Source organism: Lacerta agilis, chromosome 9 (assembly GCF_009819535.1).
Source record: "Lacerta agilis isolate rLacAgi1 chromosome 9, rLacAgi1.pri, whole genome shotgun sequence".
NCBI lineage: Eukaryota > Metazoa > Chordata > Lepidosauria > Squamata > Lacertidae > Lacerta > Lacerta agilis.
Window position 1 is genome coordinate 25348694 of NC_046320.1, and position 17820 is coordinate 25366513.

Sequence of the window (17820 nt, forward strand, 5' to 3'; positions counted from 1 at the left end):
ATACCTAAATCAAGTAAAATTCATATTATTGGAACTGCCAAGTGCTATTCGTATTATTAGAACTGCCAATTCCCCCCCCCAAAAAAAATGTGTTCGTATGTGCATGCCACAAAAACCCCAGCAAACATTTCATTTGGATACTTGGGGATTTCAGTGCCTGGGTGGCAAATGTCTAACAAGAAACACCACAGATGACACACATTTCCCCATAGATCTCAAATTAAGCATTCTTACCCTTAACCTTGTAGTGGAGATCTCCGCCTTCAGAATATCAGGGTCATACTTAGTGCTGGAAGAGGAGCTTGAAAATACTTATTAGGAAAATTTAAAGAAAATGGAAAATATATTTAACCAGCTGAGAAATGGCTCATTGTTTAATTGCATCACATTGCTGCATTGCAGCCAAAGCTACAGCATGAGAACAACAAATATTCAAATACATTTTCTTTCTATCAACTGAAGAGCACCATAAAATTATTGAAGGATGATACACAAGTGAAAGTTACACAAATGAACAAGTGACTGGCCTTTTGGGGGCATTTAAAACTGGCCCAAGATTAAAATTCATTTTGACACACCCATAATAGGGATGGAGGAAAAATTCGTTCACTTTGCATTTTAACAGGAAACTACCTAATTTGCACTTCCTGAACCAGGATGCAAAATAAAGCAGAACTATCCTTCAGAATTTGCACCTGTCTGAATCTTGCAATGTAGTTCACCACTCAAAATATGTGTACAAAAATGTACCGTATTAGGGGAAATTGCTTGCAAATTACACATTAAGCAGAATTTCATTCAAAAATGTGTATGCTAGGAGAAAAGTGCACGAAAATGTACATATGCATATAATATTTGTAGTGACTTTTTATATAGCAAACATGTGAAAATGTCTGGGGAAATGAAAAACTGAGAGGAATTGAAACTGACAGCTTCATCCATCGCTAGTCTGGAGGTGGTTGGAGGATGGATGGCAGCTAACAGATTGTGACTGAATCCCAACAAGACAGAAGTACTGTTTCTTGGGGACAGAGGGTGGGCAGGTGTGGAGAACTCCCTAGTCCTGAATGGGGTACCTCCTGAATGGGGTACCTGAGCCCCTGAAGGACGAGTTACCCAACCTAGGAGTCATTTTGGATTCACAGTTGTTCATGGAGTCACAAGTTAATTCTGTGTCCAGGGCAGCTGTCTACCAGCTCCATTTGGTATGCAGCTGAGACCCTACCTGTCTGCGTACTGTCTCACTAGAGTGGTACATGCGCTGTTTATCTCCTGCTTGGACTACTGAAATGTGCTCTATGTGGGGTTACCTTTGAAGGTGACTCAGAAACTACAACTAATCCAGAATGTGGCAGCTAGACTGGTGAGTGGGAGCAGCTGCCAAGACCATATAACACAGATCCTGAAAGACCTACATTGGCTCCCAGTACATTTCCGAGCACAATTCAAAGTGCTGGTGCTGATCTTTAAAGCCCTAAATGATCTTAGCGCTGTATACCTGAAGAAGCAACTCAAACCCCATTATTCAGTCCGGACATTGAGATACAGCACAAAGGGCCTTCTGGTGGTTCCCACACTGCGAGAAGTAAAGTTACAGGGAACCAGGCAGAGGGCCCTCTTGGTAGTGGCCCTGTGGAATGCCCTCCCATCAGATGTTGAGGAACTTTTAGAAGACAACTGAAGGCAGCCCTGTACAGGGAAGCTTTTTAAAGTTTAATGTTTTACTATGTTTTCATATATGCTGGAAGCCGCCCAGAGTGGCCGGGGCAACCCAGTCAGATGGGCGGGGTACAAATTTATTACTACTACTACTACTACTACTATTACGGCAACAAATGAATGAATAAAAACAAATACCATATTTCTGAGATACGTACAGCTTGTATGAGAGCTTGATTTCTCCTTGTAAGCATCATTCAGTCTCACATACTCATCCAAAGCAAGTGCTAGTCTCTGTTCTTTCACATGGTACAGTTCTTTCTGAGTGCTGAGTGCATCTTGTGCTACAGTAAGATAATCTTTCAGCATTTTTTCTTGTTCTTGCCTCCATTGTTTTCTTGGATCTTCTATCTGTGTGGTTTCTGGAGAAATGCAGTTGCAAAAGCTTTTATTTAGTAAAATAAAACTGGTCAATCTTAGCCACATTCAAATTAGTGATGTCCAAAGGACTTGTTTAAAGAGCTTTGTTCTACTACCTTGCTAGTTTTAAGTGACATCTTAACTGAATGACATTTTGAACCTCTGCATTATCTACCCATTTTTCACCAGACCTAAGCAAGACATACATACTCAAGCAATACAATGGATCAGAGTAGACCCAAAGAAAATAATGGAAGTCAGTTAATTTTGATAGATCTAATCTGAGAAGGATTAACACTGAATACAACTCATGGATCCAATAACATTTCTGTGCCACGGATATTTAGGTATAAAACATGTTAAGACCTGAGATGACTTCTAAAGTATGTTAGGACTGACAGAAGTTTCTGAGAAAAGGCAATTTTTACATGCAACATGTATGTTATGCTATACAGTGGATGCTTGGGTTGTGAACATGATCCGTGCGGGAGGCACGTTCGCAACCCGCAGCGTTCGCAACCCGCAGTGCTGTGTCTGCGCACACGCGGATCGCAATTTGGCGCTTCTGCGCAAAGTGCGATTCAGTGCTTCTGCGCATGCACGAGTACCGAAGTAACCCATTCTGGTTCTTCCGGGTTCGGTGCGGTGCACAACCTGAAGCAGCCGTAACCCGAGGTATGACTGTATGTTTTTTACTACTTTCAGCCTGCTGTTCTCCTATATAAAAGGCAGAAAAGAATGTTTAAAACCTTTAAGGGGTTTCAGATAAAGATTCAGGTTTTAAGAAGATCTCAGGTCAATGAGTTCAATTTATGTTGATGAAAGATGCTATAGTGTATAACTCTTACACAGTACTTTACATCTTCAAAGCTCTCTAGGAAAACATTAATCCAAGATACTGATTTAGTTTCAAGTGCTTCTCCTAGCTCTAACATTAGTTACATATGCTTCTCTAAGACACTTTCTCTACTTTTGCCTACGTACTTAAATTATCCAGTGCAAACAGTAACTCCAATGCACCACAATAGACTTTAAACATATGTTTGGTTAGCTTCAGCTGCAGCAGAGGAAGGTCCCTAGTGGTATCAATTGCCAATAATGCTCAATAGTCCTACACATTTAATCTTCCTACTGCTACACTTTGATGTGAATTCAAGAGGCAAGTGAACGAGGAAGTAGCTCTAAAAAAAAAAAGGAATCAGAATGCTTCCCATGCGCCCCCTTAAACTCAAATACAGTTAATGTAGGTACATTTGTATGGAAAGTTTTGCCAAATATACTCAAAACAAGACTAGAGATAGATAGTATTTGTTTTTATACAAGCATATGGAAGGCAAATAAGAGGTGCCAACTTTATATACTGCTGATTTCTCATACGCTTTTAGGATGCTTCTCCCCATCCAAATAATTTTTTGGTATCTGTTGGTCTCAAGGGACGGTGATGTGAGCCTCCAGGGGTGAAGTCAAACCGCTGTTGTTAGCAGCATCAGAATGACCTCCCTGGGGTGCAAGCCTGGACTGTGTGCATGGAGGTCCTGGGCTGCTCAGGTGACGGCCTCCCTCTCAGCCTCGCTGATCTACTCCAAAGGAAACCAGAGCAATACATTTGGCACCAACTTGGCTGCAGGAGTTGCTGAAAGAATTTGTACAAGGCACCATCCAACCATCTTAGGGACTCCACCCTGGGTTTGTGTAGGGTTTAATCCTTTGCCTTCTCTTCTCCCAAAGATACTGTACCTCACAAGGCAATTGAAGTTTAGGATAAGACTTTTCCTTCTAGATGGCCTACCTCCCCAGGTTGATGAGCCCCATCTGCCCCTCACTTCCCTCTACAGCACACGCAGAAATTGCCTTCTTAACCATTTGACCCACTACTTGTCTCATCCACTCAATCCAGTGCAGCCTGTCTTCACATGCAGAGAAAGTCCCTAATTCATTGAGGGTTTGAGATCCATTGTATACCGTCACCTGGTTTAGCCGGACAGTCAAAGCTGTTTCCTGGGGTGTGGCCATTGTCACATGCTCACAGCTTTTAGGAACCACAAGTGAAAGCTCAGTGCAGGGTGGGGGGAAACTACCCCAGAAGAAGCACAATGTGTCAGGGGCGTCGCTAGGGGGGTGCGGTGGGGGCGGTACGCCCCCGGGCGACAGGGGCGAGAAGCGGCGGGTGGGGGCGAGAAGCGGCGGGTGGGGGCGACAAGCGGCGCCCCTCCCGCCACTCCCCAGGCAACGCCGGTCACCCCGGGAGCAGCAGCGCTGCACGGACGGGGTGCTCCCTCGGCCGTGCGCTGTTGCTCCCGGGGCGACCGGAGCGAGCGGCGGCGCATGGGGGTGACAAGCGGCAGCCCCTCCCGCCATTCCCAAGCGCTGCCGCTCCCTCCGTCACCCCAGGAGCAACAGCGCACGGCCGAGGGAGCACCCCGTCCGTGCAGCGCTGCTGCTCCCGGGGTGACCGGCAGCGTGGGGAGTGGTAGGAGGGGCCGGCGCTTGTCACCCCCACGCGCTGCCGCTGGCTCCGTCCCCCCGGGAGCAGCAGCGCACGGTGTGTGCGGTGCTGCTGCTCCTGGGACAATGGAGCGAACGGCGGCACGTGGGGGTGACAAGAGGCAGCCCCTCCCACCATTCCCACGCGCTGCCACTCCCTCCGTCACCCTGGGAGCGGCAGCGCACGGCCCGACGACGGAGTGCGCCTGCACGCGCAGGCGCACTCTGTCATCGGATCGCCGCTTCCACAGCCTCCTTTTGAGCCGGAGAGCTTAAAAGCGAGCTCTTCGGCTTAAAAGAGGGCTGCAGAAGCGGCGCCGGCACCCCCGGAAACGCCCTGGGGGCGGAGCGTCACGACGTCACAATGTGATGCCACGACGCCCCGCCCCCGGGGCGTTTCCTTTGCCGCCCCGGGTACCGCGGAGCCTTACTCCGCCACTGCAATGTGTCTCCCACCAGAGGCACTACTCATCCCCTAACACCCCATACAAATAATTTTTATATAAAGCAGAAAAGCTGGAAAAAGCCACATGCAGTCAAGGCAAGCAGAAATAAGGAAGTGTTTCCCGAGCAAAGACAGAGCACAGGAGATGTTCCCTCCATTGCCCTTGTCTTCAAAATGCATCTTTCCCCCTCCCTTCTCAGAGAAAAGGGGAGATCATCCCTATGGGCACCAGCATACATCCTTAAATCTCAGAGCCAGGAGCCAGGAGCAAGTCTTTCCCTTGGGCATCATGAGACAGAAAAAACTCTGGAGAAATTCTAGTTGAGACAGAAAGAGCCTTTTTTCCTACTGCTTTTGTGTGTGCTTTTTTTTTTTTTTTTTTTGCATATACACTAATCTATGCAAAAAGAACAATTATTGGGGTGGTTAAGGGGAAGTGATCATGAAAGCAAACCCAAAGCATCCAATGGGATTTTATAATGACTCTACAATCAAACAGGATAAAGGCAGTTCTGTTGGGCTTTGGAGGATGAATGTAATGATTGCGGTTGTACTTTAAGGGAGCAGCACTAGTCGTAATGGAAAATAATCTCACAAGAGAGAAAAGCCATATCTGCGAACACATTTCAGGTAATTGCTCAGTAGGTTTAAGTCAGGATTGCTCAATGTGTGGCCCAAACTAAAGGAGTAGCCTGCAGAGTCCTAAAATGTGGCCCACAGCAATGCTGTCCTTGGGATTGTAGGACAAGGACAAAGCTGTTTCAATGCAGGGTGTGCGTTTTTTTTTACCACTTACAGTCTCACAAATCAAGCAATTTTATTTATTTTCGCCTTCAAGAAACCTCATGTGGCCACAATTTTTGTTTCTGAATATGAAAACAAAATCAGTTGCGATCATCTCAGTCCTGAAAAGCTGGTAATATTGTTTCTGAAACGTTCCAGGTTTAGGAAAAATTAAGATCCTTTCGAATAATGATTTCCAAACCCTAAGTTTTCTAAAGATGGCTTCCACTCTATGGCTGTTACAAGAAATAGCATGAAAAGATTCACTGTCTGACAAGTGGCAAACGGGTATATAAATTAAGGCAACGTGGGTGAATTTCAGCCTACTGGAGGTTTCACAGGCCATCTATTCCTAACAGCAGGGCAGTGTACTTTTACATCCACGAAACAGCAGGACGAAAGCCAGTCCTGCTTGCATTAAAGAAAAAGGTTACCCTTCCCCTTCAAGGTAGCAAAGCCAAAGCTGGATACACCACAGCAAGCATCTGCAGAATATTTGCTGCAACCTTGCTTCCCTCAAATAAGAGCAATTGGAATAGGTCAGACATAATTCAGGCTTGCCTTTGGTAGCAGAGCAGAAGAGAGCAGCACGCATATGCTGTTTCAGAACTGCTGTTACTTGGAACATACTGGGACAAACGATGACAGCAAAATAGCATATTTTGCAGTAAAAATAATTTTCAGAGCACCAGTTAAATATGAGCCCATAAATTCGATTCATAAACACCATTTATTCCCAATAAAAACATATTTACTCAGAGAGCATTCTGCATGCAGATATGAAGCTCTGGTCTGTGCTGCAATCTACCTGTATAAATTTCAGTGCAATTGTAATTCCATAACAAAAGAGCATTTCTCTTGACTCTGTCAGGCTTGATTGAAATGTCATACCATGGAATTGATCTCTATTCTTTGAGTTAACTGTCCTTTTCGTGTAAGGCATACGGTGTTTCTGGGGAACATGAACATTTGTATTCTTGTTCTTCCATAGTGGAGAACAGCAAGCAATTTCAGACTAGGTTGTCAATTTATTGTGCTGAGGGAGGAAAAAAAGAACTCAAATCTTTGGACCCATTTGCTCTTCTAAGCTGCTGGCTCAAATAAAAAAATCATGCACTTAAAGAAAGCAGTGAGGGACCAGAGTTTTCTCTTCCTCTGACTATAGCTTGTAGACAACACAGTTTCCCATCTTTCTTGAGACAAGCACAACACTGTAATATAAGAGACTGTACCTCTGTTGTCACACATTGTCACGTGTACCTTTTGTCAGTTTGACTTTGTTGGAAAATGAGGTCCTCTGCCTTACAGCTCCCGAGACTATCAGAAAAGAAACTGAAATACAGTGAATCACATGTTTTAAATCCTTGGGATGCTTGAAGAAATGAGGAATTTAAAAGCACCCAACTGTCACTGTTCAGCTTCAAGCTGCAAATGGAAAAGCAACTCTGCTACCAGACCTGAGAAATCCAAAATGACACTCTGTAGCCAAGTGGACAGTCCCTTTTCAACAGCCCAAAATGTTGGGAAAGGGATGGTAATCAGAACCATGGTGGGAGGGGAAAGCATTAAATATCCCCTCCCTCCTTGCTGAAGTCCCAATCCTGATCCCCCTACCCCAGCTATAACTTAGGGAGGAAAAACAAATCAATGTACAGTAGAACCTCTACTTACGTCCCGCTCTACTTAGGCCCGTTCCAAGTCGTGACCGCAGCAAACCCGGAAGTAAACACCGGGTTTGCCGCAATTCGCGCACGTGCAGAAGTGGCTGCTGCCATCTGCACATGCACAGAAGCAGGCTGCCGCCAAATGCGCCTACACAGAAGCGGGCTGCCGCCAAATGCACCTGCACACAACGGCGCTTCTACCAGTGACCCGTTTCGCCATAAGGACGGGCCTCCGGAACAGATTGTGGTCTTGAGTAGAGGTTCCACTGTAAAGGCAATGCTATTTGGAAAAAGAAAGGGACAGAGCATAATCCTACAGAAGGGGCATTGTAATTAATGGGGCTTACTCCCAAGGCAGAGTGTGCAGATTTGCAGAAAGAGCATGCTGTGTTTGAACAAAACAGTATTTTAGTGCTAATACAACCCAGGTTTCCCCCCAGTTTGAAGCTGTTCTTTAAGAAAAATGAAATCAAACCCAACTGCCATACATTTAATGTCAAATTAAATGGTCTGTAAAACACCAGGTACTTTTATTTTTCATGGGTTTCTTTTCACAACATCTACTGAAGAAGCTTTACTTATGTTTCTCCCTACTTAAGAGAAAGTGTACAATTCATACAATTAAAAAGCAAAAGGGGGACTGAACCCCAGTCCAATCAACGTAGATTTATTGAATTAATTGCTAGCATGATTAACCACCTAATCAACACTTCAAAAAGTATGGCATGCTTCCATCAACCCTAAAAATTGGAGCCATGCATCTTTTCTACAACATGCTTGTGCACAATTCACACTGCGAAGACTAGGTCAGCATAATACCCACTCCTGAAACTGGCTACCAATCTGCTACTTACCCTTTTTATCAACAACAGCATGCAAAACTAGAATTTCTAAATTTATAAAGCTTCCCGCTGTGTTCTAGTGTTGGCATTGCTAGGTGAGATCCATGGAAGGTCACTTGTTTAACTAAAAACGTTACCATGTGGGGGGGGGGGGTCAGGACTTCACCAAGCCTTACCCACTGAATTCCTGCAGATATGTCATTTCTGCTCTGCTGGTTAGCTAGGTGGTGAAGGTGGCATCTCTTGAAAGCTAGGTGTATACAGGTGTCCTTTCCACAAACTGATTGATCCCAATCAATCCCAATGGGGTGTGTGTATCTGCACCCTATATATAGGAGTCATTAACCCACAGCTGAAGGACAACACGGAAGAAGCTAAGAGAAAGCAGGTCACTTTTGGAGCTCAGACATTTCCATACTAAAGCTTCAAATTATCCAAGGTACATATGTCAAACCCTGAAACAAAGAGGCAATCTGCCAAAACTTCAATCAGAAGCTAGCTGGTAAGCACACTGGTGCTTCTTAAAGCTTCAAAAAGTAGAAGGAAAAGTAATAGTATTGTCCTTCTTGACTTCACCATGACTGCATCTTCCCTTCCATCTCAGGCAGTGCATTGATTCCCCATTGCAGTCCCAGGTGCAAAGGACATACAAGCATACAACAAAAGGCACAGGACAACAGTGTTGAAATGAAATAAGTCCATAACTTTCATTCATTGCGGATGTCACATGGTTTGACATAGGCATTGGGTATGTATCCTGAAATCAACAAGCCCATGTGCAGGTTGATGATTAAACAGAGTTGACCAAGGTAAAGGGTCACCCTGCAACATGCATCACATCTGGGTGACCCACCAAGATCACCATGACAGGGGTGCAATGGTCAACCCTTGAGCTGGGTATCTGGACATGAGTCACCCCGTAGCCTCCCTTAAGGGAATACCGCATGACTGCAGAGCAGTGGGGAGCACCCCCTGGTCATGTTGGCTAAGGATCCATCCCAACGCCTCTTCCGGTACTCGAAGTTGGTGGGAACGGGCATTACCTGACATAAATGCTTCTGGGCAAACGCTTTCTGTTCCAGTGCTCCTAACTGGGATCTCCAATCCCAATCCTGCCAGGACTTGTACAGAAAAGGGCCCAGGAGCAAATAATCCTCTCACCGCCAGTATACTTCACCTATGTCTCCAGGTACTAAAGAACAGTCTGTGCCGTTGATTCAGAGAAAGACACAAGACATTTGTTCGGTCTATAAACTTTGAGAACCTTACAAGGGAACCATTCATAAGCAGCAGGAAGTCAACAACAACAATGGACACAAACGCTTTACAAAAAAAAAATGGACACAAACATACAAATTGCCATTGTGATGAAGGGTCATGAAGTCTGCATCATAGTGAGAGTCATCAGACATTGGCATTTTCATTTGAAGTTAGTAGATGTTTTAGAAAAATAACCATTTATATGTTGAGATCTCAAGCCAAGGGTGTGTGTATATGCGTGCGTGCGTGCGCGCTATTTAAATCCATCATCTGCCTCCATGCATTTGGCACAGAACGGAAATCCTGCCAGAAACATAAAAGTAGCAACACGGAGGGGGGTGGGGGGTGGATAAAACATGTGAACATGTTGCTGAAATGGCCACAAATGATACATTATATTACACAACTCTTTTCAGATCATGATGGGTGAGATGCTTACATCGGTTAGTAGCTTCAGGCTCCTGCAAAATATTTTGACTTGGTTAAACATTAGTTCCAACACTGTGGCTTGTGAGAAGTGGAGAGGATTTCTAGCAACTTACAAGTCAAGCTGTTATAAGAAGGTGTCTTTTCTCAAGACATTTGAGGATAATGCTGTGTTTTTTCTAGTTGTAACTGTACCTGTCCTGTGCAAAAAAAAAAAAAAAAAAGATTACCGGTACCTGTTCTTTCAGCAATCAGACTTAGTGTTTGTCTTTTGAGGGGGAAACTGTACAGATGTTATATGGGCAACGGTACTAGTTTGCTTAAATATGTCTTGGGGTTTGGTCCAACTCGTTTTAGTGTGTGTGTGTGACTGTAGCATTAGATTCTGTTTTCTCTTCTCCTGCATCAGGATCCAGACTCAGAACTGAGCCCCAATGAGATCTCCTGTGCAGAGGAGGAGGAACATGGTCCCAGAGAGCCCTCTAGCACAAATTGAGACCTGGAGACTCCATGCTTCATGAAGCTCAGCCAGAGCCCCTTCCCCAGAATAATAGTCTTCCACTATGGGCCTCCAATATGAGGGATCCCACTGTCCCTTATTGGGACCTTGATTCCAGACCTGGGCTTGCCCATCATTCTCTCCAGGAATTCAGAACTAGTGGCAATTCTGCCTGGGCAGAAGTTCCGGTATGGTGACTCAATGCCCAACTAACAGCCTCAGACCTACCATCCAACTGGATAACGTAGGAGGGAAACACAAACCCCATACGTGCTCTGGATACTGGCTGTAAGAAGCTCCAGAAAGATGTGAGGCTATAGGTCCACTTTAAAAAACAAAACAAAAAACCAACCACCAGTCTCTAAAGTACTGTATTTCCAGAAAAAGAGGTGCCAAAACTCACCATGAACACCTCCCTTGTTCTCTTATAATGGCAATGGCAGCCACCTGAGTGGTGCTGGAACTGGGTTTTGGGAAAGCCCTGAGTCTCCGGCTGCTCAGTGTTGCTGCAACAGTGCAACAACTCCAGGAGGTAGCCCTTCTTGCATTTCCTTGCTCCAGATTTTTCCAGTACAATCTCCTTGCCTGGCTAGAATAGGCCACGTAAGTTCTGGTTGTGCAAACAGCTTACCAAAGCCCCTCTTGTATATAGTAACTCAACTGTAGAACCAGAAGTTGTGCACAAACAATAACTAATCAATAGTGGGTTGTGACAGTGACTGTGACAGTGGCTGTGCCACCTCTCTCACAAGTTTCTGAATATATATACTTACATATACCCGCCATTTCTCTGTCAACAGCTTACATAAATGAAAAAGCTACTATTGGTAGACATGGTGCCCTTATTTTGTACTAGTGTTGTAATTCTGAAATTATGTAAAAAGCCCTGAGGTACCTTTTCAAAAAGAAAATTGCATACGTGAGTTAGGTGAACTTAAATATATTTTGAGCAAGCTAAAGACTAAACAAGGGATTCTTCTTAACTGTTTTTGCTTTCTGATCCTGAGCCTACAATACAAATTGGAAACTTATCCAAGCAGCGCTGCTGATATGCTACTTTGATTTATTGAACTGCAACACTGAAACCATACCAAAATGGAAAAAAGGAGGTAGTAAATGAAGCCCAACAGTCATCACATATTGAAAGTCAATTCTTCAGAACGGCTAAGGGCTTGGGATTCTTACGGTTTCAACAATAATACTTAACATTTATGTGGGGCTTTGGTTGGCATATTTGAACATTCATCCCATAATCCAGTGTTTTTCAACCTTTTTTGGGCAAAGGCACACTTGTTTCATGAAAAAAATCACGAGGCACACCACCATTAGAAAATGTTAAAAAATTTAACTCTGTGCCTATATTGACTATATATAAAGTAATTTTCCCACGGCACACCAGGCAACATCTCGCGGCACACTAGTGTGCCACGGAACAGTGGTTGAAAAACACTGCCATAATCCACCACCATCTACAGAGGCTGAGAAAGCAGTGCCTTAACTAAGGCCTCCTCGTGAATTCATGGAAAGGACAATCCTAGAACCAGGAACACCATGGTTTGACAGCTCTCAGTCTTAGCCACCACACCATGCCAGCTGTTTCAAAAGAATTCAGGCTACTGGTACATAAAAAGGCTTGGGATGCAACATTATCCTCCTACCTAAAATAATAGCCGGCATAGTTTGGTATCCATTTCTTTTAAAAAGCAAAATGCTCATGGGCTGAGAAAAAGGAGATATGTTGCTTCCAACAGTGCAAAGACTAACACTAATGCAAGTGGTGCAGCTGTTAATACATCATATACATTTCTGCACAACTGATAATGTATACAAATGCCTCCCCAAACTGCCATTTCTACAGCTAAAAGTTAATGAAACTTTTGGTAAACTCCTGTGTGCTGCAGTTAGCAATTATCAGACCGCTGCATTCCAGGCAGGAGAATTAAAGCTATAATCTCAACTTTAGCATGTAAGACAAATGACCTGCCTCTGACCCTTATCACAGGCAGTTTACCATCCAGTAACTCAAACAAAGAATGCTCTCTTCAGAACACCCACTCCAATACCCCACATACCTGATGTCTACTGCACTCCAGAAAAGTTTCACCAAAATTGCTCCGTCAACATGGATTAATATACCACTAAGAGAGCATTAAGTACCTGAAACCTCAGTCTCAAACAATGAGGTAAAACCAGTTCAGCAAAACAAAAGTACATCCATTCCACCACCTTCCATAAAACACATTTACAAAAACACCCCCTCAAAAACCTCACCCCTACACACATTTTAAAGCCCACAGCAGGAGAAGGGGCAGTTCATTACAAATATGTGTATTTTGTTGCATTCCAGTGCAGCATGCCCAGTAAAAACCCGCCATGTAAACAAATTCCAAACAGGCTGCCTCAGGTTTGCTATAGGCATTAGGCATAGTTCGTATCTTGTTTGTTTCTTCATCCTTGATGCCTCAAGTATGGATCTTAGCACTGTAAATATTTTTAGCATACTACAAAACATAGTACTTTATGGCCTCTGATTTTAATGCAGTTTTAATCTTATTTCTCAGACAAGCATGTCCGGTTATAATCTAGGATAATAATAACCAATAGCTGGTCCATGGCTCTCCTTTCTTCACAGCATGCTCTTTAGATGGACCATTATGACTTCAGTAAGCCACCTTTTAATATTTATCAGGGTCAATTAGAATAGAAATGTTTTAATCGTATCTTACCCAAGTGATAACCCCTTTTCTGCTGGTGCTCTATTTTAAAGAGACAAGAATTGCTCCAGTCCCTTGGAGCCTGGTTTTATTTTGATATGAGCATTTGTTAGCAAGACCCTACTATTATATCTGATGATTGGTGATAAAATGTCACTACTAGGCTATAGACACTACATTGGTTTAGAGTAAATGTGCATATGGGTAGAGAATAGGGGTAATACCAGTAGACTCCACGTGTTCCTGCAACATGTGATCATCATAACATGGGGAAACTCTATGTGCATACATGTACAGGCTCTTTCACAGGTTATGGTATACAAACATGAAGGATGTTACTTTGTTCTCTCTGTGGCGAGGCTGAGAGTACACCATTGTAGTACATGAAGTACTCAGGCTTTCCTTTTGTGCTATGTCTACTTTTCCAAAATTGGTTTTATTGTTATTAAAAACAATTTTTAAAATCTCAAGCTACACAGAGCTCAGACAGTTCCAAGAAGATTAAGCTCTTCACTACTTTTTAACAAGTAACATCTCAGCAGCACAGATGACAGAAATTCTTAAATGAAAAGTAGTAAGCAATTACACTGGGTTGTATCCAATGCTATGCTTGTGAACCTCTGCTTGTGCAATGGAACGTCACTCTGTACAGCCGACATGCAACTCCCAACTAATAATTTTGGGACCATTTGTGTGTCATTAGATCAGCTACTTCTGAGGTTTTTATATCACCCATACTGTCAGAAGTACAGTGGTACCTTGAGTTACAAACGCCTCAGGTTACAAACACTTCAGGTTACAAACTCCACTAACCTGGAAGAGTCACCTCGAGTTGAGAACTTTGTCCCAGGATGAGAACAGAAATCGTGTGCTGGCGGCGCAGCGGCAGCAAGAGGCCCCGTTAGCGAAAGCATACCTCTAGTTAAGAACAGTTTCAGGTGAAGAACGGACCTCCGGAACGAATTAAGTTCGTAACTAGAGGGACCACTGTAGCAAAATTCAGTCTCTATAATGTCTAGATGTGGGACATTAACTTACCAACTGAGAAACTTCTACCTATGGCAAAGAATTCTGGGGCAAGTTCTGGGGCAGACATACAGCTTACATGGGGTGCTAGTCAGGTCTACTGAGCCTACTGAGAATGCATCCCAGAAAACACCCAGCATTCCCCTGTGGTTGCACAATGCAGGGAAAGATTGACATCTGTGAGCAAGCTGGCTTTCATGGAAGCCTGCCTGCCATGACTCACCTTCACTTTGAGGATCCCTCGGTTTGAAAACCACAGCACAAAAGCAATTATGAATATATGGTTATATTTAGATTTAATGCAGTTTCCTTTGAATATATTTACTGAATAGTGTTCCAGCATCTTCTGGATTTTGTGTTTCTGGCTTACAGAGAGACCAATCAGAATGTTAAGTTTTGGCAAAGATGGGGAGTTATTCCTTATGTTTGTATAAACAGAAAAACAGAATGTTTTAATTAGTGGCACAGAGGTTTTAAGGTTAACAGTCAATCCTGTGCAATTCTGATCTCCATTTTGAGAACCTCAGTTTTAAGTGTCCTTGACAGACAGAAGGATATAAGAGCAGTTTTTTAAAAAGGAAGGAAGGAAGTGGGGGGGGAGTAGCAGCGGTAGACATTCATTTATTTTCTTAGGAAAAGCACTAAAAGAATTGCTATGGGGAGTTTTGACTGTCTCATAAGAAATCTCTCCTCTTCAAGTTCTTGTTAAGAGTCTAACAACAGAGTCTAATCTGGCTAAGCCTTCTTATATAATCAATAAAGCACTTAGAGAAAACACTTACGGTTTATGTGGTCGATATAGTAGACACCAATCTGAGGATCGTATGCAGCTTCCCATCCCCATGGTAGCTCATCTCCAACACAGTCTGCAAAGGATAATGGCTTTGTTAACCTAAAAACAAAACCAGAAAGTAATTGAATTAAGATTATGGAATTTTTCCTAGACATACACATGCAGAAAATTAGGCAAAGTAATTCAGAAGTGTCACTTCAGGCACTATCCTGTTCGATATCTCCACTATCAAACGAGGAAGAGAGAAAGGTTTGTTTAGGATGAACTGACAAGGGTAAAAGACTAAAAAACCAACGTCTGAGATGTCTAAACAGAATCAAGGAAATCTTCAATATATGCCTTTTCTCAAGGCCAAACAAGATGCCATTCTGGAACACCCGTTTTCCAGAGCTATGATGTGCCCTCTTTGCTCTAAAAATCAGAGCCCCTCCTTGATGGGGCAGAGCGGAATTAAACTGGACTGACATCATCCCGTATAAACCCAGAAGACAAATTTGAAGATTTGCCTAACTTAGGTTAAAAATATAACAACTTGCTGTATCAGGCCAATGGTCCATCTAGTCCCGCATCCTGTTCTGAAAGTGACCAACCAGATGCCTGTTAGAAAAGCTCGCCTGGCGCTTTTGTTACATATCTTTGGGTGCCAAGAAAAAAAATTCCTCTTCTCCTAGGCCTTTGGCTAATCAAACTATCTATGGCCTTTTAAACTGTGGTTTTTGTTGCTGTTGTTACTATGTTATGTATATTTGTATTCTTATATTGTAAACCCCTGTGAAGGGCAGTATAGAAATTTAATAAAGAAAAATGGAAGAAAAAGCCCACAAGCAGGATTTGGGCACAAGAGCACTCTCTCCCCTCCTTTGGAATTCAGTAATTCACAATGAGAAGCATTACTGTGGAGGCAGAGGATAGCCATCATGCCTAGTAGCCATAAATACCCTTCTCCATGAATTTTGTCTAATCCTCCTTTAAAGCCGTCTAGGTTGGTGGCCATCATTGCCTCATGTGAGAGTGAATTCAACAGTTTAACTATGCACTGCATGAAGAAGTCCTTTTGCTTATCAATCTTCCAACATTCAGCTTCTCCAGATGTCCATGGGTTCAAGTGTTACGAGAGGGAGAAAAACTTTTCTCCATCCACTTTCTCCATGCCTCCTACTTGCCTTTTCTATACAGTAGAAAGTCCAAAACCCTGCAACCTTTCTTAAATATATAATTTTTATTAAATTTTCTGTTTTACAATTTAAAATACTCATTTTACATCCTTAAGATATCAATGACTTCTCTTCTTCTCTTTCCAGGGTTCATTTTACATATCGTAAATCCCTGCATATTTTACAAAAAAAAACCTATACCAATCAGTATTCCATCCATCAAAACTTATTTACACTGTTGAATTTATCTTAATGCTGCCAGCATTTTCAGCTGTACACAATTATTTCCCATATATTCAATAAATGTTTTCCAATCTTCTTTAAAGGTATGTTCTTCTTGTTCTCTTCTTCGATATGTTAAGTCTGCAAGTTGTGCAAATTCTGTCAACTTTAAGTTGCCATTCTTCTTTGGTTGGGACCGTGCTCGTTTTCTATTTTTGGTCTAACTAAACATGGGCTGCAGTGTAGTAGCATACATAAATAATACATACACAAGGTTGATTGCCCTTTTATTAACCTTGTTAAGGATTCTTGTTAAGAGACTCTGTTGTAGTATACTAACCCAGGCGGGAAACTAGGCTTTATTTCACCCGAGTCAAAGACCCAGTTTGGCACTCACCCCATGCACATTTGCGTACACACACAGACACAGGCTGGAAGTCTCAATGAATGGCGCCTCTCTGGTGGCTTCATCCAGGCCAAAGCACTCGGCTAGCCCACATGAGAGCCAGTGTGTTGTCGTGGTTAAGAGCGGTAGACTCATAATCTGTCTGGGGAACCGGGTTTGTGTCTCCGCTCCTCCACATGCAGCTGCTGGGTGACCTTGGCCAGTCACACTTCTTTGAAGTCTCTCAGCCCCACTCATCTCACAGAGTGTTTGTTGTGGGGGACGAAGGGAAAGGAGAATGTTAGCTGCTTTTAGACTCCTTCGAGTAGTGATAAAGTGGGATATCAAATCCAAACTCTTCTTCTCTTCTTCCTATAGCTACGGCTCTGCCTAACCCAAACATCTAATAAATAATTGCAGAAAGACGTCTTGGGAGGGAAATAGCTTGCTTCTTGCTAGAGCAGGATCTATCAGCAAATTCCATGAACTGTCATGATGTGAGCAAAGAGGCTATAATATCTCTAGAAACTGGAGTCTGAGGGATATCAAAAAGGGTGAAGCCCTTTCACCACTATAACCTTGCACTCAATTTCTGACCAAAGTTAGAAACTTCAGAGGAATATAGAAGACTGACAAGGAAGCCAAGAATATGGCTTAATAAAAATAATACTGAAAGGCAATTTATACAGTAAAATGCAACAGCGTGATACGGTGATCAGGTCTATGGGCTGTAACTACCCAAGAAAAAACCTGGGGGTGGTATGATAGCAAATAGATCACTGAAGACATTGGCTCTGTGTGCTGGGGAAGTGAGAAGGAAAATTCAGTGATGGGAATTCACAGAAAATAAATTGAAAATGAAACAGCAAGTATCATAATATCATTATATAAATCTATAGCAAACTCACATTTAGAATACTAAGTATGTTGTTTCTGCTTTCCCTAACTTAGGGTGGATATCATAGAGCCTTACAGGGTACAAATAAAAATCTCCTGATTTTCTCTCAGGAGAAAGGCAAAAGGTAGAGCCAGGCAGAGTGGTGC

General features: G+C 43.0%; 1 protein-coding gene across 2 annotated transcripts in view; it reads right to left on the reverse strand.

Annotated features, from left to right (window-relative positions):
• Positions 1-17820, reverse strand: part of WWC2 (WW and C2 domain containing 2) — a 116392-nt gene that overhangs the window by 59027 nt on the left and 39545 nt on the right. For both annotated transcript variants that reach the window (XM_033160114.1, XM_033160115.1), the window contains 3 exons: positions 15005-15114; positions 1878-2081; positions 235-311 (listed from right to left, as the gene is read on the reverse strand). In XM_033160114.1, coding sequence (XP_033016005.1) covers positions 235-311; positions 1878-2081; positions 15005-15114 — 391 coding nt within the window. The remainder of the gene's footprint in view (positions 1-234; positions 312-1877; positions 2082-15004; positions 15115-17820) is intronic.